We start from the raw sequence: 22,004 nt of genomic DNA, 5'->3' as shown, positions 1-22,004 counted from the left end.
CTGGGTGTAGAGTGGGAGCTGAGCAGGGCTCCGTTTGATTTATTGCTCCCTAAGCTGATGTTCTTCCCTTGCAGTCACCCAGTGGAAGGGCAGGCTGAGCTGCCTCCTGGTTCAGCTGGAGATGATGGGAGCAGGCAAACACTTCCCTGCACTGCAGTGCCAGCAGAACGGAGCTCAGGACCGTGGCCAACTCCCTCTGCAAGGGCTCCTGGATCTGCCTCAGCCTGAGGAGAGACACTGGAACAGGTACCACACTGGGAGGGACTGGAGCTCACTGGAAAGCTGAAGTGGAGAAAGAAGCTCAAGTGAACCCATCTAGGGAAAAGAGGCACGTCTGGAATGCAAAAAGGCTTTAAACAAAACTGAGGGTGCTGTTTTTAAAGCAAAAGCAAATGCAGGCCCTTGGGAAAGCATCCATTTGGCTGGGTTTTGAAAAATTTGATTTCTGTTTATTCTCTTTGATGGTAGGTGGTTAGGGATGGGGAGAGGGTTTCAGGAATACCTGAAAACAAAAATTGACAATGCTGGTACTTTCACTAAGTGTGTTTTATGTAACTTGCTCACACAGAATCAAAAACTATACAAATGGTTCAAATACTGGTAGAGGGTTTTTCATTTACTGAATCTTAATTTCCACTTGAGGAAATTAAGCCCCAAAAGGGCTGTAGTACCTCTTATTATCTGCTTGTAAAAGTGCAAAGAATGAAAACGAGTACTGCCTCTGACTTCAAAAGTAATATGATTTGAAAAATATGCACTGATTAAAAATAAACCTTTTGCACACGTACATTATCATTTTAATATTAAGTCATCAAATACAGCCAAAGCATACAGCAAGACCAGCAGGGATTGTTCATGGCTCATTGCTTCCTCCTCCAGGTCTTTGATACTTACAGATATAAATAAATCAAGTTGATATTTATGTATATAAATATATATAGAGAGAGATTTATATCCCTCTCAAATGAGGATACCTCTGGACAAGCTAATTGGGAGCATTATTAACTCAGGAATTTCTGTTTTATTTTCCTGGAGACTAGAGAAGCTGAATTTGAATAAGGTCCTTGGGAACAAGGAAATGTGGTGGTCTGACCTGATGTTTGTGTCCTTCTGCTATGATTTCTTCCTTTTATAAAATTAATTTGATAACTTTACTGGATATCACAGGGATTATTTCTCTTTCATGGCAACCTCCCAGCACAGAGTATATGAACTGTTGCAAAGGGTTTGGAGATGTAGAGTGCTAGGGGTGTAATTAGCTGAAATTAGTGTGGCTGAAAAAAATCCAGAATATTCAACTTCTCTAAAAAGACCTTCAACCAGAATAAAAGAACAGCCTTATACCAAGAATATTAGTGCTTAGGAGTGGCTCTGTTTGACTAAGAAAATGCCATTAGAACCAAGTATTTATGACTAAATACACTTGAATAGAAAACATGCAGAGAAAACTCTTGGTGGTTCATTTGTCAAAAGCTGGCTGAACTGTAGCTCAGTAATTATGTTCTGGATCTCACAGCCAGAGAAGTGGGAACCGCAAACTGACTTCCTCATTCCTCCCCTTCCTCCAGGAGTGCTTGGGATTAGGTAGTCAGCTGAGATTTCCAAAGCACATATTTTCGTACCATGCTGCTGCCACCCATCTCCAGGTACTTCTTGCTTAGATTCCCACAAAATACCCTTTTCCCCCTCTTTTTTTCATGGAATGAAAAGTTTGTTAAGGCACTGCCTTGCTGAAATCCTTGCCGGGTGCATGTGCACACAGGCACAGAGAGGAAAGCAACTTCTGCCCCAAAAGAAAGACAACTGGGCACCGTTGAATGCAATCCAACAACTCTGCGGTTGCTTGTCCCGAACAACAGATATTCTGTATCACCTGCCATTAACAAACAAAAGACTTTTTCCCACGCCATTATATATTTACATTAGCCTACTCCTCAAGCTTGGCATGTTGGCTTCCTAAGACTATTTGATCCCAGATTCAGCTCTGTGCCAGAACTGCTGGAACAAAATGCAGTGGGTGGACAAACCTGTCCTGCTGCATTGCTCGTGGCCTTTTGAGAACAGAAAGCATTTCTGTGAGTCATGACTGTGAAAGCACTCGCGGGGCATTCCGGTGCTGGGGCTCTGGCTGGAAGCGCCTGCGTCTGCTCAAAAGGTTACCACGGGTGCAGCTGTATCATGACACATTGGTCGGTATCAGCCAGGGGCAAATATTAAGTAGCTTATCTCTTAAAGAGGGAGATAAGGAAGCAGGGCTGTGAGGTGCTTGCCAGTAAACGTGTATCCATCACAGCTGTCGCTGGGTGTGCTGCAGGAACCGCGCCGCGTACCCGCACCAAAACCAGGGCAGCTGAGCTGCAGCCCTGACTCTGGGCTCCTGCTGGGGCCTTTGGCAAGGCATTTAGAACTGAACTAGGCTGCCTTCTGTTCTGAGGTGAGGGGGACAGAGGTTTCACACATCCCCACTTTCTGCAGCTCCAGAATCATAGAATCACAGAATGGTTTGGGTTGGAAGGGCCATTAAAGATCATCTGGATCCAAGCCCCTGGTATTTCTGCTTTTCTTTGAGACCAACAAATAATTAAACAACCCTACAAATAAAAGAAGGAAGTCTTATCAAGTGTTATTGTGGTGCTGAGGACACAGAGATCTGGAAGAAAATGCAGAAAATTTGTTTCCCTGTATTTCAGTGAGAGGCCACAAAATCCACTTGCCTTGAAAAGGGAAGACTGAGGAAGGAGTTTATAGAAATTCCTCTGAATATCTGCAGTTGAGTGTTTTTCAGATGTGCACACACATACATTTATATAAGTTTTTGTGTTTACATATATTTGTACATGTGCATGGAAATACATATATGATGTGTGTGCATTTGAAGCTTTTTACCTGGGACACAGTATGCAATTTGAGGAGTGCATTTTTTTCTCTGAGTATGCTAATTCTTTTAAGTATCATAGAATTATATCATCACAGAATACCCTAAGTTGGAAGGGATTGATAAGGATCATGCAAGTCCATCTCCTGGCCCTGCACAGACACCCCAACAATCCCACTCTGTCCCTCAGAGCATTGTCCAAACCCTCCCTGAGCTCTGGCAGCCTCGGGGCTGTGCCCACTGCCCTGGGGAGCCTGGTCAGTGCCCAACCACCCTCTGGGGGAAGAGCCTTTCCCTGAGATCCAACCTGACCCTCCTGTTCTGTATATATTTCCGTGTCTTTAAGGAATGTAATACGTACCTCAGAAGGTGCTGAGACAAGTAACCATGCTCTGTGTGATGTTTAGTGCTACGGAAAATGCCTGATGGTTAAATTCCACTGCCTTTTGAACAGGCCTATCCTGGAGGCTGAACTCAGCTCCAGTGGCACGGTGCAGTCCTTGCAGGGGATTGAGATGTGCCTGATGTGCTCCAGAACAGCAGCCTGGATGCACTCTGCTGAAAGAACGAGGAGAGGGTTGGACACCCATTGTTGGACACTCAGTGGGATCCTTCATGACCAGTTACTACGAAAGGTTCACCCCTTGGAGTAGAGATCTCTGCACAGCACATATGTTCAGAGGAATTCAAAATCATAAATAATCAGCTTTGTGGAAAACTGCTCCAGTCAAATCACTGGATAATTATCTGGCTTTTGCAATTCTCTTTGAAATCATTTCTGCAGGGAAATATTCCGTGTGTAAAATAGGAGTCAGAGACTGGTTGGAAGAGACAAGAACAGAGTGGCAGTAAAAGGGAAAAGCAAAGCTAATTTCACTGGTGTAATAGGGCATCTATTCCACAACATATAAAATAATAATGCTTGCAGTTAAAAAAGCCCAAGGAAAATATAATTAATGCCCAAGAGCAGCTGAGGCAAATGGTAGAGGGGTAATGGAGGTTCATTCACACAACACCAATTTTGGTGCTAAATTTCAGCAGATAAATTATCCAGCATGTCTCCCTGGAGTTTTTCTCCAGTTGAGCAGGAGCAGGTCTGTCAGAGCTGAACTAAGGCCTCCCCTGGAGCAAGTTTGCTCTCCCTATTGTAGAGGGACTCCAGAGAGGCTGTCAGTTCCCTTAGCCCATCTTTTAAGCTGAGTGGTGTGAATAGTCTTCAAAATGCCTTTGGGTTTCCCTTTACCCAAAGATTGAGGCAATGCTCCTTTTCATTCTCAGCCACAGGAATTAAACAATAAGATCAAAATCTTGTAATCTCCTTGGGAATTCCTTTTAGTTGTATGGGATCTAAATGCAGGGTTTCCCCTAAATTGCTGGGCAAATGAAGGCAGAGGCTAATCATACAGCTGGCCTTCCATGCAAACATTTCCCATGTCTGCTGCGGCCACCAATTGTTTGGGATCGCCTATGAAACAAATTTCTTAATCAGTTTTAATACTAGGCACAGTTTAAGTGTCATTAAGCTGGTTTTTTTAATTGATCTTGTGATCTGTTTGCATCAAGAACAGGAGGACCTGGAAACAAAGCAAACTTTAGTATTTCCATTTTTTTGGCCTTTCATAGCACTAAGTTATGAAAAGGATGATTGAAATAGACTCACGCTGGGGTCTCCAAACAGATAGTATTTAGTGTATTGCTTTCAGGAAAAACAGCAGGAGTCAGATTTTGAGTTACAGCAGTGTTATTCCCTCTTGTCTCAGTGCTCTGTGGAACACAACCACCATGTATTATAGGAAAACTGGCATCTTTATTCTTCACCAAACAAATCTTTCAAAACACATATATCTGTGCTGCAGGAATGTGCAGGGGGAGAAACCCTAAATCTTCATTTTAAAAATTAGATGCAAATTTTAAATTTGCAAATGCACGTCCCCTGTCAGAAAATGATCCCCTACAATTTCCTAATAGCGGGCAAAACTCCAAAAAGAAAATACTTGCCAGCCTTTGGATATGCTTGTTCCAGTCTGGATGTGCAGGGATGCAGATGGGGACTTTGGATTCAAGGGGCAATGAGTCTGTGGGTGAAGTTCAGCTACAGTGTGGTTTGTTTTGCATGCAGGAGGTTTCTTACCATATCAGTATCCCAAACTGAAATTGCTTGCGACTTCCCCTGCCTTTCCAGCTTCGCTGTCTTTCCCCTTAGGTGCAGTTTTTGTTGTGTACATCCCACATCTCTCGTGGCTGTCACCGAGAGAAGAATGTTGGGTCTGCCCTGCCCCGCTCACTGCAGCGCCCTCGCCGCGGGAACTGTCACTGCAACAAAGGGCTCAGGGCTTGGGAAGGAAACGTGCAGTCACTGGCCAGTTATGAAAATTGCTGTGAATGCAAATATGATCTGTAGCTTTATAGAAAGTTTTCTGCAGCACACCAACTGTGCCTTCAACAGTGACAGGCACACTGAGCTGTTTGCATGGGAAAGCTGCTACGAGGGAAGGCCCTGATTTGTTACCTTCAGCATCACTTCGGGAGTTTAACCTTAAACTAAGAAAGAAACCCGTGGAAATATGATTAAAACTTTAGGGGATCTACTCACAACATGCTTTAGATTTGTTAAAAGATTTGCAAATCTTTTGATGAGTTCCGTATACGTTCCAGATGTCATTGTAGAAACGAATGTAATATTACCGTGTGCTACAAAAACTTCCTGCAGCTCTATTAACAAGTTTCCCATGATGTAATTAGAAAGAAGGTGCAGTGTTTTCTTTGGCATCTGTGGGTAAAATGCTGTGCATAGCTATGCTGCTGTAAACCCAGGCCAACTCAGTTCATTTTAATGAAGTTATTTTGGACTTAGTTCATGTAGAATTTGGCCATACCTCTATCTATATCTGGATATATCCCCTGAGGGGTAAATACAGCAAATGTTGTACATTTTCTTTAGATTTTGTATAGGAAGACACTATTCTCAGTATCAAGGAGGTTGCTACTATTCTGACCAAGGTAAATGCTGTGAAATCTTTCAGGTTCAGATTCAGGTGGGGATTTCAGGTGTGCCCATAACTTTCTTGAATAAACCAGAGCACGTGCAAGTGCCTCAGCCAGGGCCTTCAAACCTCTTCTCTGCACCTCTTATTCCTCTCTGTTTGCTAGTCTGTTACGTGAGGTTCATGGTCAAGAACCATTTTGGAGTTGGAGGCCACATTTCTATCACAAATCATTTATTTTCTTTCACAAAAAATGTATCTTCTTCTCACTGCAGCCAACTGAAGTCTCTGGTGGTCACACTGTTGGTGCCTGTGCCGGTTTCTCTGCACACTGGTGTAGGTAGCTGGCTTTGGACTGTGATACCACACACAGGCACATTCATTACTGTTTTTCACAAAACAGAAAAACTGCTTTGGACTTGGAATTTGCCTGTCATTTCTCATCCGGAGGAGCCTGTACACAAATGGCCTTTGCATAAGGCCTTGTTGCCTTTTGTTTTTTCCTAAACAAATAACAAACAAAAAGAAAAGGAACTAGAAGGGGAAAAAAATTAAGTTTTAATGGAAACACATTTCATCTTTTGTTTTCTGCTTGCCATAAAACATTAACATAGTAAACAAATTGATCTTTGCTCTCACGTTCTTTAATAACATACAGTATTTTGAGTTTTGTCATGGCTAAGGTATGGTTAAACCACGTGTTGCTGGTCACATTCCAACCTCTCTTGTCACAGCTCTTTGACATCAAACTACATTTTTTAAAATAAAAGTTGTGTGTAACCCAATTCTGTTCAGACACCTTCGTTAAAAGGTCACATTTGGGGTACATTAGTGGTTATGGTGTTTTCTGACCAAAACTGCTTTTCCTTGGGGCATATTTCAAAGTGCAAGCATTCCCATGGTCATCCCTGCTTTGTGCCAACAGCACCTTTTGGAATGCTGCATCCCCATATGAGCAAAGCCTCCATAGGATGCTCTGAAACATTATGTTCTAGACTGCTAACCCAATCATAGGACTTACAGTGGTCTTAAAATAGCAGACAGACCTATTTGAAATAGGGGTATGGATAGAAAAGAGAGAAAGTGTCACTTTGGTCCACTTTTCAGAGTGGTTGGTGTTATAATATATAACCTTTTCTTTCTTTTTTCAACGCAGTGTAGTTTGCAATAATTTAAAATACTCTATAGACATTTAAACGATATACAATAATATAACTTAATTGGATTCCTCAATTGTACTTAACAAATACAATTCTAATATATTTACAGTATCTAGTACCATAAGACTGTGCATTACTGTGTTTGGGAGCTTTATTTGCTTCCTGTCAAGAATGCAGTGGAAGTACAGTATATCACTATGATTCAACAACAATACCCATGAATCAAAGGGACTTTAAATTACATGGAGGGACTCTAGTATTTTGGGGGCCCCTGCTGACTTCTGTGAAGTTGCACTTGTTCATGCCAAGGCTGGTATTTAGAAACCAACAGTAACATCCAAAAAAAAAAGAGCAATTTTACATTGCTCGGTGAGAGACTCATTCAAGGGGTCTGATTTTCAGAGGGTAAGTGCTTGGGGTCAGAAAGGCAGGTCCTCATGAGTGTTCGAATGAAGATCCCCAAGCCATTGGTTACTTTTGATAATATAGGTCCACAAATTCCAGAGGTAATTGCAGCTCATTCTCAAATCCAGCACAGGAGCAGGTGGAGCAGTAGATCCACCAGCCCCCAGTGCCAGGAGCACCACATGGAGTGACAAGTGCTTCCGTGGCAGGTGGGGAGGGCTCGTGGCTGTGCAGCCTCTCAATGAGAGTAATACAATGAAGCAAATGCTAGAGATGCAGATATACAGATGTAAGGAAATTTTTAATCCAAGTTTTCGGAAAATCAGGTCAGGACCCTTGAGACAAGCAGACATTTATGTTTTTGAATGGGCTGTGTTACAAGTGGGCATATCTGGCTCTTGGGGTTAAAAACACCAGATTTTACAGTAGTAAAATATCTGAGGGTTTTTTAGAAATCTCTCGTAGGGACAAGATGTGTGAATTAGGATGAGTGCTATGTAAGAAGTAAACTTCTTTCTTAACATTCATGGATTTACCAGAGGCACGGTGTTGCCAGCCTTAGAATAACAGTGACATGGACTAACCCAAATTTTATCTGTCTTGTGCTCGTGAAGCCACCACAGCTCTAAGTTGCAGCAACCTAGAGCTCAGCTGCCATACTTTTATTAACTTCTGAGTGCATACTGAGCATAAGTTATTTAAAACTCTTGGAGTAGTAACTTTCAACCATTACAGGCAAAATGCGATGGAAGATCCTGCCAGTGCATTTGACAGCAAAGCAAACCCTTTGATATTTGTCCAAGAGAGTCTTTGTATCCTAAAACTCCCTACGAGGAGCCGAGAGCAGGCTCTCCACACCTCAGGCCTGAGTCTAAAAAAAGTCATTCTTATTCAGGAGGCAAGTGGGAAAAGTCTTTATCAAACATTTGTAACCACAGTTTCATATGATGCTTTTGCTCAGTTCTGGTAATTGCTTAAGGCCTACAGTAATTGAACTCTAATAGTGGAGTGACAACAGATCAGTAGCATTGAAGAACTTAGGGAGAACCAAATACAAAAGTCATAAAGTCAGAGTTCCAATAAGTTTACATTTAGTACAGAATTAAGACATAGCTACCCGTTAGTGCTTAGAATTTTTTGATACTATTAAAAACATAAATAATTATTTTTAATGTTCATTCAAAGAGTTCCAGTGTCACTGGCAGCTGATGTAATTTTGTGAACGTTTGTTGCTTTTTTTTCCAAACTGATAGTGGAGTATTTCTGCCACAGATTTTGCTCCCTACCAGTTGTTTTCTCTCTACCTGCTTTCTTAGGAATTTAGGTTTTTGCAGCAAGACTGCTGCATTCTAGTCAGTGAAGATTTCATTTCCTTAAAAAAAAAAAAAGTCTTTTTTTGCACAGGGCTCGACAGTTTAGTTGCTGTAAAATAGGAAAAAGTGTCTTTTAAATGTCATGGGAGCTGCAATGCAATCAGCTTCTCTGATATGTATAACTTAAAACACTAAGAGAACTCTACAACACCCAGATTGTAGTTAAAAAAAAAAAAAAAGAGAGAGAGAAAGTTTCATGTGGTTGTCAACATCACCTTAATCCTGTTGCCCTTGTTTCCAAAGCAGTTACAACAGCCAGCCAGCCAAAATGCACCATCCTTAGAGGTGTGGGTAGTAGTGGGGAGGGCGCGGTTGTGTTGTTGGCCGGGGTGGTGTCCCCAGGTGAGATGTGCAAACGATGCTGGGGTGTGTCGTCCTCCCCCCGGGGCTCGCGGGGGCCGCTCGCGCGGGGCCGTTATTTGCAGGTGAACACCTCTGTCCGCTCGCTGCACGTGTTGCACTTCACGAAGCAGCACCAGTGGAATTTGCAGTTACACTGCCACACCTTGGTGTACTGGTGTGTGTTGTACCCCCGCCCGCAGCACATCATGTCGCACCCGTCCGCGTTGGGGGACGTGCGGTTGCAGAGCCGCCCCTGGGTCCCGACGCTCCCTGTGGAAGCGTCTTCCTCACAGTAGTTGGGTGACTTTTCAATGTACACTAAATCCGTTTCCATGGGTTTCTGGTAGCTCTTAATCTGCTTGATCTTCAGGAAGGTTGGCTGTCTTAGTCTACTGGCTCGTACCACCTCCACCTGCACTGCAGCGTTGTATTTCTCTTTCAAAATGTATCCAATCTCTCTGAATTTAGGAAGTGTCGTCCAGCAGGTCTTGGTTGTACAGGAGCCTGAAACTCCGTGGCACTTGCACTCCAGTTTCATCCTCTCTTCGAGAACCTGTGTGTACAGACAGTTGGATATTGATACGGCAAGAAAACTATTGCAAGCTTGCCTAAACCTCAGTCTGTTTAGTTCATATCCGTGTTCGCTACTGCTTGTTGAAATTTTTTTAATGCATGCTGATAAAGCTTCTCACCTCCCAACAGAATGCTCATAACACATTTAGTTGTAGTGGCACCTGGTTGGAAATACAGTGTTTTGTCACTTTGTTGGAAAACATTTCTGTTCTGTTTCCAAACATTGGAGAATATTTCCTTCCATTTCAGAAGACATGTCTTTAGAGCTAGAGGGAACTTAAGATTTTTCAAACCATTTTCATTTTGAAAACAGAAAAAAAAAAAAGGGGGGGTTCTTTTTCGGTGCCATAAGATTCAGAATACTTGATTGCTTTAAGTAATGATCAAAGAATACTTTAAGAATTTTGACCCAACAGTATACACTGTATAGCTGAACAGGCATACATGCAGGAGGGCTGCAACTAGAGGACCTTTAAGATCCCTTCCAAACCATTGTGTGATTCTGTGATTCTATATTCACTGCATAATGAAAGATTTTGCCTTTATACCTATACCTATACTGGCACTGGTAAACTTACTGACTATTCCACCCAGAGTTCCCCATCCCCTTTAAGAGCAGCACCCCCTGCAGCACTCAGTCCAGCTATAAAGGAAATGATCAGCCACAGGGCAATGACTGCACAACATTAGGGGGACAAAAAGTCCACTGAAGGGTCCTGCTCAGCAGTGAGCCAAGGAGAACTGGGAGCATTTATTAGTGCCAGTGATCCAGGAGGTTCATCTGGAGCAGTTAATCCACTGTCAGATGGTCTCTGGAAGGGACCCGAACTGGTGGGTGCTCCTGCTCTACTCTCACCCTCCCATTTCTGCTCTATCCTAACCCCTGCAGGACTGGCACATCCCTCCTTTCCCGGGAAGGTGGAGTGTGTGCCCAGGGAAGGTGGGGAGTGCCCCAGGGAAGGTGGGGTGTGCCCCAGGGGAAGGCAGGCCGATGCCCTCCCGCTCCGTGCGCGGCGGAGGGAAAACCGGCCTCACGGAAACGCCTCCCTGTTTTTCCGCCCTCGCGCTGCCACTTAAGCCTGACCATAATTACACCCACAGTCATCATTAGCTTATGAAAATCAGGGCCCAAGAACAAAGCGAGCTGATCTCTCCCCCTCTCACTGGGATGCTCACACAGAAATCCGAGCTGCCGAGCCTGTCTGAGAGCATTACTGATGCTGCAGACCATCTCCTGTCGTGGTTTCGCTGCAGATCCCAGAACATGACTGAAATGGGCACGGGATGAAAGGGCCGAAATCTGAGTACAATGGTATAATGAAGTAGGAGGGAGTAAAAAATGCTTACTGCTTCAGAAACTGGCCTTAAAATAAAAGCTGTGCAGATCTGGTTATCCCTGCAAATAGAGGGCACCCTCCTGAGTTGTTTGAGTTTCACTTAAATTGTATGGTTTGTTTTTTCCCAAATTTCTGGGGTTTCAATATTAAAGAGAATATTTGGTTTGGGTTCTCCCTTGCCAACATACAGTAGCAAGTATAAGATAGCTGAGCAACCTATGCAAGAATCATAGAATATCCTGAGTTGGAAGCAGCAGCAGCATTTCAGTGGCAGTGAGTAGAGGAATTCATTATGACATAGTCCAGGGTCTTTCAGGGGTCTCCAGGGTCTCCTCTGTATCCCTCTCAGGCTTGTGTAGAAGGTCTTTTTCCAAAGACCCCTGAACAAGATTCCAATCCCGCTCCACAAATCTGGCTTCACATAATTTCTTGGTATTTAGATGTGTTTGTAGATATGTATAGAAGTACTTAGAAGCTCTGCTTGATATTGCTGAAATATGTTTGGTTTTGTTGAAATCAACCTGCTTCTACAGCTTTCTCAACATGCAGTTGCAGCTCTAAGAGCTGCAGCAAAATCCATGACAAAAGGTGGAGGGGGGAAACCTTCTCTACACCTTCAGCAAAAGCACTAAGTTTTCCAGGAAAGCACTGCCTGTGGGATCTGTCAGCCCTCAGCCATGCTCCTCCCTCAGCAGTAAATCCTGAGGAGGTGTGCACCTTTTGCCATGCTCCACACGTGTTCCTGATGTCTGTATTTTGGTCAGAAAGGCCAAGGCAGTAACTTACTAAGAGAGTGGAAGGAGGTGAAGTTTGTGAGGCTCCTTATTCTTGTGTGGGCTCAACACTCCGGGCACTGTCACAGGGAACCTCTGTCTTTGCCACTGATGTGCTTCACTGATACACTAAAAAGTGTCATTGTTCCTGAAAAACAGATACCACCCATTCTGGTGTCCCAGGTGACATATCTGTAAATGTATATTTATATAGGGATGTCTCTCTGTGTGTATATGTGTTTGCCTGTGCGTGTATTTGGTTGAGATGCTGCCATTTATTTACATTATTATATACGTCTATATATGATTTATATACACTGCCTGGCACCCTCTGTAGTACAATCTTCAGCAACTTTATCCTAAGTCTTGATTTATCTTTTTGTCGTTGTCTTTCTGAAGGTCCAGTTTCATGACTCATTTTGCTGAGTAGAGACCTGATTTCACTGTTGTATTGTTTTGAAGGTTCCCGCTGTCTGTGATGGTGGAAGAACTTGCAAATGCAAGCCAGACAGGCTCAAAAACAGCAGAAGTTTCAAAAAGTATTAATTCATGCTCCTGAAGCCAATCTCACAGGTTTTTTTTATTTTTTTGGAGACTTCTCTCATGGATGTGGAATGTTTGGGGTTACAACACTGAGCACAGGCCCAATCATCAGGTAGTTAAATTCCTGAATGCTATAATTTGTGTGCCCACAGTCAGCTGTGGGTACAAAATTGTGCCCAGAAGCTTGGAGGTCAGGGAATACAAGGCCCAAACTAAGCAGATTCTGAGCAGTTTTTTTCCCCCTCTCTCCACCCCGCTGCTGTGGAGTGTTCCGTGCTGCCCAGCCAGGCTCTCCTGGAGGTTTCCCTCTCTGCAGGGCATCTCCACCAACTTCCCACTGCCAGGGCCTGCCTAAGGTGGCCGCGTCTGACCCTGTTTGCTCAAGGCTCTGAATGAAGAGCAACTAATGTTTTGTTTCCTAAATGTCCCTCCAACTCAGCTTTCCTCAGCAAAATTCCCATCACAGCTTTGACCCTGAGCCTTACAGGTACTTATTTACTCAAATCTAATGCCCTGTGCCAGGCTGGGTGCTTGATTAAAGATTGAAAATCATTAGCTCGTGCTCAGCAGTCCCATTTGTCAGATGTCAGTGCCTCTATCTAATCTTGAATGGTTTACAGCAAGATCTACCTCCCAGAGCAAATTCCCATCGCTGGGCTGTGCTGCCTCCAACTAATCATAGGAACATTCCTCAGGTCCCCTTTCCACATACAGGCCCACTCCCACCCCAGCGTGATCTTGCCAAGTAAAATTTTCTAACTACTGCTACTTCGTTAAATGAATTGTGAAATACAATGTTAAAGCTTTCTTAACCCCATGTCTTCTTATACCTACATAATTCACACACTGAAAATGCAATTTGAGGGCTGTCCACTGCCAGTTAAGCAGAAAAAGACTTGTGAAGATCAAAATAAAACAAAATTATATGCATGAAAAGAAATTAATTTTTTCAAGTTCCATATCTAGACCCAACTGCATAACATCAGATACAGTTTCTGTACATATTAAAAATCCTATCTGGATAAAGTATAAAAAAACAATAGTAACATTTTGTGTGTGTGTTTTGGCTTGCCTTTTCTGGTTTGTGTTTTCCTTAATGGAAATGCACATTTTTGGACCAGATGTTAAATGTAACAAAATCCATATTACTTTTCAACTGCAGTATCAAAGAGAAATAGAAGACTTTAGCAGTTTTCCCCCATCAAATATGCGAGTTATCAGCTTTTGTTTGGGGTCCTGGCTACCAAAAGAGCCGGGTGCTGGTCACAGGGTGTCACCTCTCCTTCGGTTCTCATGCAGCTGATCTCATGGACCCATCTGGGAATCCAAGTGGGGTTTGTTTGCATTTGGTTTTTTAACTTGGACAGGCAGGGGTGTACCTAACATTAGTAGGATGTAATGCTAGTCCTCTAATACAAATGTCCTGAAATTATTCTTTGTCAATAGCAGATGCCAGAGCCCAGAAGTGAGCAGTTCATGCCATGTCTCCTCCAAGAGAAGCCGTGGAGTCAGCAGGAGAGGCACGAGGGTGCTTCAGCTGCAGAGCTTGCTTTCTGCTCCTCTGTGAAGCTGTTCCATGGGGCATCAAAATAGTGTTTATACTCTGTGGGAAGGGAGATGAGGAACTGAATTCCCGTGCTTACTGCTTCTCTTGTCATCCCTATTTTTCTTATGGATTAGTTCGATGGAAACAGGGAGCCTCTGCTTTGTAGGGGTCAGTATCCAGCCACAGCAAGAGCTGGTTTTTCCCAGGCACTGGCCAGAGCTCAGCATCCTCAGAGGTGCCAAGAGGTATCAGTTCACCTCCTGGCCTCCCCCTGCCTCCCTGACACCCTCTTCCACAGTGTCCCCCCTTAATGCATTAAAAAACTGAGGGAGTCCCACTGTGCTCTTTACACAAGTTCTCCTCTTGGCTGCCAGGAAAATTAACTTGGGATTTTGGGACCTGCTGCCCATCACATGGAAGTCTGTACTGTTATGAGGATGAACAATAGCCTAATCCATCAGTGTCTCCTCCCTGCCTTATCCATCAGTGTCTCCTCCCTGCCTTCTAGAAAAGAGAAAATAGCTGCCATATTTAAGCAATAAACTGCTGCAATTGGTTAAAACTTTCTGAATTTTATTTTTACAGTGAAATGTTGCAAAAAGCCATAATCATAAAAAGCACCCTCCCAGTCATCCCCAAACCAAGTGCGATTGCAGTGTTTCACTCTCTTTTCTATGGAATTTGTTGTAAAGCTTGAAGGTAAAATTTTAAGTATCACCTGAAATAGTTAAAAATATTTCATGGGTGGTTTTATTCTTTCAAGCAGAATAGATATGTCAGGTTTGAGAGCGTGCAGTGGTATTTTACTAGATGGATGATCTCTGTCTTGCATGCATTGCATGGTATGCATGGGCATGCACATTTCTTGAATAAAACCAGTTAGCAAGTCCTAAAATATTTGGCTCTTACCCCCTCTAATTTTAAAGCAAAATGTTCAAAAAGCAGGAGAGCACCAGATGTAGCTTCTGGCAGTCAATGTTAAGGGTGTGTTTCTGGAAGAAAAAAATAGTCTAGTAATGCAGCCCAACTGGAAGCAGGAGATCTGTCCTCAGGAGGTTTGGAGCCAAAGCATATTCAGGACATATGGATAAGCTGTAGTTATCCATCTAACCCACCCAAGCTGTAGCACCAAATTTTTCGAAATTGGATTTCTATCTGTCTGCAAATCAGTTTAAGTGGGAAAGTGGAAAGTGTGGCATGAAGCACAGCTATGGGAAGCTTTTCTTTCGTGAGTGTTCTCTCAAGGGATGTGCAGTGAAATAATTTGCCGCTTTTAGAGGAAGAAGCTTTCAGCAAATGATGGGCTCAGGGCTGTAAAACCTGGCAAGTCACATTCTTTGCATCGCTGAAATGACTTGGGAAACAAAGTCACATTTTAAAGAATATTTTAGGCTTATAAGAGCATAAAATTTGTTGGGTTTCACGTTTGAAACTGGGATTCAGCCTCCACTGTGACTTGGGAGCATTTCATGCAGAGTCTTTTTGTGGGCATTGTCTCTGCCCTCCCGTGCTGTCAGGTGGCAGTGAGGGCAGCCTGCAGCAGCTGAGGGCATGCTGTGCATCTGCCAGGACCCAGCTGAGCAATTAGAATGTTTCATGGGACCTGCAGGGACCTGACACTGTCTTACATATTGTAATACCCCTAGTGCAAACAGTACATATAAATATGTGTAAATATCCATAATTGTGTGCACACACACATCCATATATTTGTGTATCTATGTGTATGTATATATATAATGAATGGTGACCAACAAATCACCTCATTAGCTGTTCTACAGCCAAAGCAAGTCAGCAAAAAACCCCTTCCCAGTACCACAGTCCTGTGGCGCCAGGAACTGTGAGAACAAGCCATGGCTTAGATGGAAATGTTGTCCCAAGTAATTGAATAATCTCCTCTGAAGAGAGTCTGAATTAGTTGTTTTTTCCCCACACTCTTATTGTTTAAAAAAAAAAAAAAACAAAAAAAAGCTGTTGTCATCTTCCAGGCATTCCAAAAAAACAACAACAAAAAACCCATTGCCATTCCAAAGGAATAACTATTGGGATGGTATCAGGCTGAGTTTCTGGCAGTCAGTGTGATGGTTATTCTGGAAGGGAAAGGAACAGGCCAGCTTGTTCTGCGCATAACCACAGTCACTGTCTATCAGAAGAGCCTAATTGATTGATAAACTGTTAGAAACATTTCTTTTCCTCTTTTTGGTAAAAGCTGCAATCTGCTACCAATTTGTCAGCTTCTTCTTTTAACTCACCCCTTAAAAACAAACAAACAGACCCCCTCATTTTTATAAATGAGATTCCCCGTGAGAGACAGTCATTGTTTTGAAGCTTTCAACAAAAAAATAAGATTAATGGTGTGCGTTCCCAGATGTTACTCTTTCTAAGTTCATTTATCCCAGAATAAAGATACTCGTTTCTAAAAATACATGGTAGAAAGCTGCCTCATAAAACAGCATCAAAGCTGGCTGGTTTTGTTGGTATTTAATTTTTCATTACTCTATCAAAGTTTTGCCCACAGATCTCTCTGGAATTATTCAGATTTGCAGCCAGCCTTTCTCTCAGTAACCTTTGCATTAGACTTGCACTGGTCCTCCTTTGGGGGCTTGTTTTCCTTTACCACACTTGTACTTTCCTCCCAAACCAGAGAGGGTGTTTCAAAGTTGATGGGGAGGTTCATTCCTTTGCTCTTTCACACAGCACAGAGCCTTTTGGCCACAAAACAGAAATCTTCCATCATGTCACCAGGAATCCCTAAGTATTTATTTCTTCCAAATGGCACCAATGGCAAGTTTATGATTTTGTCACTGCTGCTATTTATTACAAATTTATCAGGAACTTTACAAACTTGCCACTAGCTGAAACAATTCCTAGGAATGCAATCCAGAGCCATTAGGGGATGCAATGCAGGGCAATGAGGGGATTCACTCATTCCACAGTCATCAGAAATTCCCTGAAAAGCTTAAATATCATCTAACATGTTCCAAAGCAGCATGTGCATCGGGGTCTCTGTGGGGTGGCAGAGGGCACACCACAGAGGGGGCCAGCTTGAGCAGGGATGGTAATGCATCCAGCAGGAATAAATGCTCCCTGGCCAGTGTAACATTTGGCTTCCACCTTCTTTTGCCTCCAAACACAATGCACAGCGCTGAGCTGGAATGCCCAGCCTAGGAGAGCTGATCAGACCTGGGGCTGGCCTTCCAACCTGGTGGTCAACTACTGTATGAGGACCTTTTACACATGTGGCACCAAATTTTGGGGGGGAAAAAAGGCTGTGCCTCTCTTCAGGCTGCTTTTCTGTCTGGCTCTTGAGTGAGCTGTCTGCTGCACCTCCAGAGAGCTCGGTGTCAGCCACTGTTGAGTATCCATCCTGTCTCTACACTGGAGATTGTGCCTCTCTCACCACATTGAATTTATACAGTATTTTGCTCCCAGTGAACAACTGCCCTTATGCCACCTGCAGTTTCAGTGCACAGCCAGCTGTACCTGAGTGTTAATGAGGAAAAGCCAGACGGTGTTTCCATCACCACCAGTTCACCCCTCTCTGCCCAGTGCTCAGGACACCACTGCAAACACACACTGTTTTAGAGAAGGGAGTTTTGGGCTGATTTGGGGGGCCAGAAGGAAAGGGTTATACTAGGTTGGAATACTGAGTTAGTATATTGGTGTATTGGCTTCTTCTGCAGCACTGGAGGGTAGAAGCAGCATTTTTTTAACCTGGAGGAAAACACTTTGAAGGGTATAGTAAATTCTCTCCTGATGTAAGTATATATTAGGCAGAAAGATTTGTTGTCCTTTTTTAAGGGCAAGCTTTGAAACCTATGAGGGTTGTTATTCAGGGGACATAAGTCAGCTTAGCTCCATGATGTTTATTGTTTCCATGGCAAGCAACCCAGGTTGCAGACAGGAAACTGTTTCTCCTCCCAGAGTGACACTAACACAGCCCTTTGTGGCCCACCAGTGACAAAGGGACAGTTGTGCCTTTGCTAAGAAGTGCATTGTGTATTTGTGTGTATTTCGTTAGAGCTGGGGTCAGTAAGTGTTCTGGTTTGGATGGAATAAATAGCTGCAGGTGCTGTAGGAGCTGAGCAGTGCAGACACTCAGTCCTACCCCATCACAAGCCCCGACATCCCTTGCTAGATTTTAGCAAATCAGATGAAAAGCGGTGATTTATCAATATGCCAAACAGATCCACCAAGGTCCTCTCTGGGAGCAGGGGACTGGAAAGAAGGCTTAGGAAGCAGCAATTTTTAGAGGAGTGTCTCTAATACACGTTCAGCTCTGAATAAAAGGAAACAGCAACAAAACGTAAACATCAGATGCCATGGGGTGACTCGATGTGGGTGCGGGACAACAGCAGAGAGAGGGGTGAGTTCTCAGGGAACGCTCCTGCCACCAGCCAGCCTCCCCCCGTCCTCCAGCGCACACGGATCCCCATCCCTCGTCCTTTCTGGAATACCTTTCTTCCAGCCTCATTGTTGTGCAAGTTCATCAGCCTCCGGGCATTCTTTTTGATTTCTCGGGCATCAACAAACCTCCGGGAGAACTCAATGCCGTATCTGATATCCGCGGAGCAGCCTCCCCACTTCCAGCCCTCCTCCTGGTTGTAGTAGCCCTGTTTCTCTCGGTCACAGCCACAATTGCTGAGGTTGCCCTGGCTGCAGGCGGCCGTGACAGCGTGTGCAACCCCGGCAGCAGTAATGGCATAGGTGAACGCGGCCTCCCTGCTTCCTGTGGAGAGAAGCCAAAAGCTGATGGGTTGGCACAAAGGCAGCACTTACTCACTACAGAAAGTACACACATTATCTACGCGAGGGTGTCGGGCAGCGGCGTGGGCAGGGCAGGGCTGCTCGCTGCGTGTCCCTCGTTCTTACAGAATTCCACCCGTGTTTCCAGCGCTCGGCTCAGCTGGGGCACAGCACCCCGGGTGAGCACCCACCTCACCCTGCACAGCAGGGGCATCTGGCTCTGAGTCTGCACGCTGGGGAGGGGGGGCCACAAGCCTTGTTTTCACACTGGCTAGTCATGTTGGCAAGCTGAGCTTTTTCTATTTCAGATTAATGACAAGTAAGTTAATAGTTACCTCTAAGCATTGGCACTGCATGGAGAAAGAAATATGTTCAGACAGCAAAAAAAAAAAAAAAAAGTACAGGACACAAATGGGGGAGCTTATTAATCTAATTTATGAGTGCTCCAGTAGCATCCACTAGTGATACTGAGTGTGAAGCATTGCAGGAGAGGCCTATAGAGACAAGAGCTGGGTAGGTTTCATTATGTTTCAAAGTAAAGTAGACTTTTCTTGCTGACTTCTCCTGTGCATTAGCTTTGCTGTAATGACCCTTTTCCACTCCCAGTCTGACTCAAACCTCTGCATTACCATGGCTATTGAGCACACAAGGGGCGTGAAAGTGCTGGGGCAGCGCTATTTCCTCTCCCAAACAGGTGAGGTGCTGACATGGAAGCATAGCCTTATCCAAAAAAAAAGTTATTTTAGAAAGAAGTTCTTTTCTTTTTTTATGATGCTGCTGCTTGCCAAGGTTCCTTCTTCCCAATTCCATGTTATAGCTGTTGATAAGGAGTATATGAAGAGAGGGAAATAAGCCCCCTTTCTTTACTGGTTGGCTGAGTTGCCTGTGGGTTGCAAGGAGGTACCAAGGCAGAGCCATCAGGTGGAAGCTCCAGCCCATCCCTGGAGACACCACTGTCACTGGCTCCATGCAGGGCTGGATCATGCCCCTGCTGTTTTGCTGTCCTTATTTACAATGCTCCCCCATAAGTTCCCTTCTCAGCGCTGTCGGCATTTTCCTCTGTGTGTTTCTCTGGTGATAAACAGACAAACTTGTAGTGCTGCAGCCAAAGAATAACTGTAAAGAATTTGCAGAAAGTTGCTGAAATGCTTTAATGACCACACACAGAGCTTTAGCATCATTAATGGATTTAGGAGGGAAAAATAAAGGAACAAATTTTCCAGAGGAGAAAAAAAACACCCAAAACCTTAGAAGCTATTTTTAATTTTTTAACTTTCGGATTCATAGATAGCATAACTCTTCTGGAATGAGTCCACACTAGGTGGGGGATATGTTTTATATTTCTTATTTTCATAGATAGCTTTCTGAAAGATTACACCCATGGCAGATATGAGGAAGGTCCTACAAGAAACTGGGTTTTGGCACCATTTACTTGTTTCACCAAAGCAATAAAAAAGCAACTCCGGGTAAGGGAAAAACAAAAGGGTTCTGTGTTCCTCAGCTTGCAGACAGGTTCCGTTGCCCTGAGTGGTGGTGCAGTGGCAGGGCTGCCTGTGCTCCACACACAGGGGGTTTTGTTGGGCTGTGCACTGTGTGCAGTCTGATTCAGTGTTCCCAGGCCGTGGTCCACAGAACTCTGGTGGTCCAGGAGGCCACGGGGAAGGGTTCGCAGCTAATCCGCAGAGCCACGTTAACCACTGTTTTTAATAGTGTTTTCAATTAAAACCCTGGTGATAACGATGCCTGGTGGTCTGTAAGAAATTCTGAGGGTTGATAGCTATCCAAAAAAGTTTGGGAACCACTGTTCTAGTTCCTAGTGTGATCTCTATAAACACATATCAATATTCGCTCCTCTCCTCTTCACTCGCCATCTGAAATCAAACCTGGGACCCGTGTCTTAAAATGTGTCATGTTGACTTGCAGGATTTCTTTCTTTTTGTTTGTATATGTTCGTAATCTATAAATTGAAGTATTGGAAATATGAGATTCAATAGAAGCTACATACATAGATATGTTTTCCTTTTCTTCAGGGTGAGGGTAAATGAGAATGCAAAATCAGACCCAGGGAAGTGTTTGGTTCAGACACCTTTGAAGCACACACGGAAATGCTTATGAACAAGCAGAAAGATATTGCTGTGAGGGAACACAGCAGCTGTGACCTACAGTTCAGGAGCTTTACTCAGAGATTAACTAGAGACAGGTTGCTCACTTTTTGTGTTTCAGCTCAGTATGTTCCACGTGACTCCAGAGGAGATGGTGAGACATCTTATCATGGCTGTGGCCTCTCCCTGGATTTTCACACGGTGCTTCCCTTGATCAGTTTTGTAAAACTAAAGAATATCCCGTCTTTATCTTCCCTTCTCTCCTCCTTGGTCCCATTATACCCCTGATTACCTCCAGGAATAGGGGAAAACATCTTTCCTTCACCCACTTGAGAGCTGTAGCAGTGATGGAATCATCTCAAGTCATGGGATAATATCAAATGGAAACCACATTGACACTCTGAAGAGATTACTCTTCTGTTTCCACACAGCTCTAAAATAAGAAGGGCTTAGAAATAAGATCTGGCTTGAAAAACAGATTTCTTTAGCAAGTTAAGTTGTCCTGCTGAGAATTAAGGTTTTGGGGGGTTATTATTTTTTTAGCTAGAGGATGTTCTAAAACTTCACTTGAACTTCAGTGTAAGCATGACCTCAGCAGTTCACTTAAGTCCCAGGATCAGTAGAGTCTGTCAGAAACTGCTGATGGGGGAGGGAGGGAACCTCTGGGCTCAAATAATGTGTCTGCTGTACACAAAGCTTTCCATTAGCATGTCATCGCTTGGAATCAGTTCTGAGCAAGTCTTTGTTAGGCAGCTAAAAATATTTAAGTAATGATTGCTGTGATACCTGAATGGAGAACAATAATCTCATTTTGTGGAATTTTCTGAGATTTCAAAAATATTCTTGTTCTGCAACAAAACAGAGACTGGTCTTTCCAGAAATGTTCATGAAATGAAGAAATAAATAGCAGCAGATTTGTGATTTGACTCAACTTTGGAGCTAGATTTTTCTTTTTCCAGTGAATCTCCTGGTTATTTAGTTATTTGGCACTGTATATGCTCAGTATCTGTGTCTCAGAAGAAAAATTCTTGTTTGACTTCCTAAAGTTTTCTGTCACATAGACCAGAATAATTGTGTGGAGATTTTTGCTTTGGTAAGGCGCTGCTTTGGCTTTTATTGCAACCCTTGGATTCATCCATTTCTCTGTTAGAAATACCTGCTGGTTTAATTCCCAAAGCACAGGAGGAATGTGTAGCATGATCTAATAACTGATCTGATAGCTGACTGATCTAATAACTCCAGTAG

At 43.6% G+C, this 22,004-nt stretch overlaps 1 protein-coding gene and 1 long non-coding RNA gene across 3 annotated transcripts in view; one reads left to right on the top strand and one right to left on the bottom strand.

Moving 5' to 3' along the window:
* The window catches only part of LOC113955387, a 103,550-nt gene that overhangs the window by 55,692 nt on the left and 25,854 nt on the right, over nt 1-22,004 (top strand). Inside the window, exons 10-11 of one of the 2 annotated variants that reach the window (XR_003530517.1) lie at nt 75-246; nt 2,691-2,785. This is a non-coding gene — a long non-coding RNA (uncharacterized LOC113955387). Of the gene's footprint in view, nt 1-74; nt 247-2,690; nt 2,786-22,004 lie in introns of those variants that run through there. The other variant, XR_003530516.1, reaches the window with a different exon arrangement.
* Nucleotides 6,395-22,004, bottom strand: part of WNT7B (Wnt family member 7B) — a 78,370-nt gene continuing 62,760 nt past the window's right edge. The window contains exons 3-4 of the mRNA XM_027660808.1: nt 18,369-18,640; nt 6,395-9,692 (exon numbers count right to left, since the gene is read on the bottom strand). Of these exons, the coding sequence (XP_027516609.1) occupies nt 9,213-9,692; nt 18,369-18,640 (752 nt within the window). The 3' untranslated portion in view covers nt 6,395-9,212. The remainder of the gene's footprint in view (nt 9,693-18,368; nt 18,641-22,004) is intronic.

This window comes from Corapipo altera, unplaced genomic scaffold, assembly GCF_003945725.1.
Source record: "Corapipo altera isolate COAL_440 unplaced genomic scaffold, ASM394572v1 239, whole genome shotgun sequence".
In the NCBI taxonomy this organism is placed as follows: domain Eukaryota; kingdom Metazoa; phylum Chordata; class Aves; order Passeriformes; family Pipridae; genus Corapipo; species Corapipo altera.
This window is presented reverse-complemented; position numbering and strand designations above follow the sequence as displayed.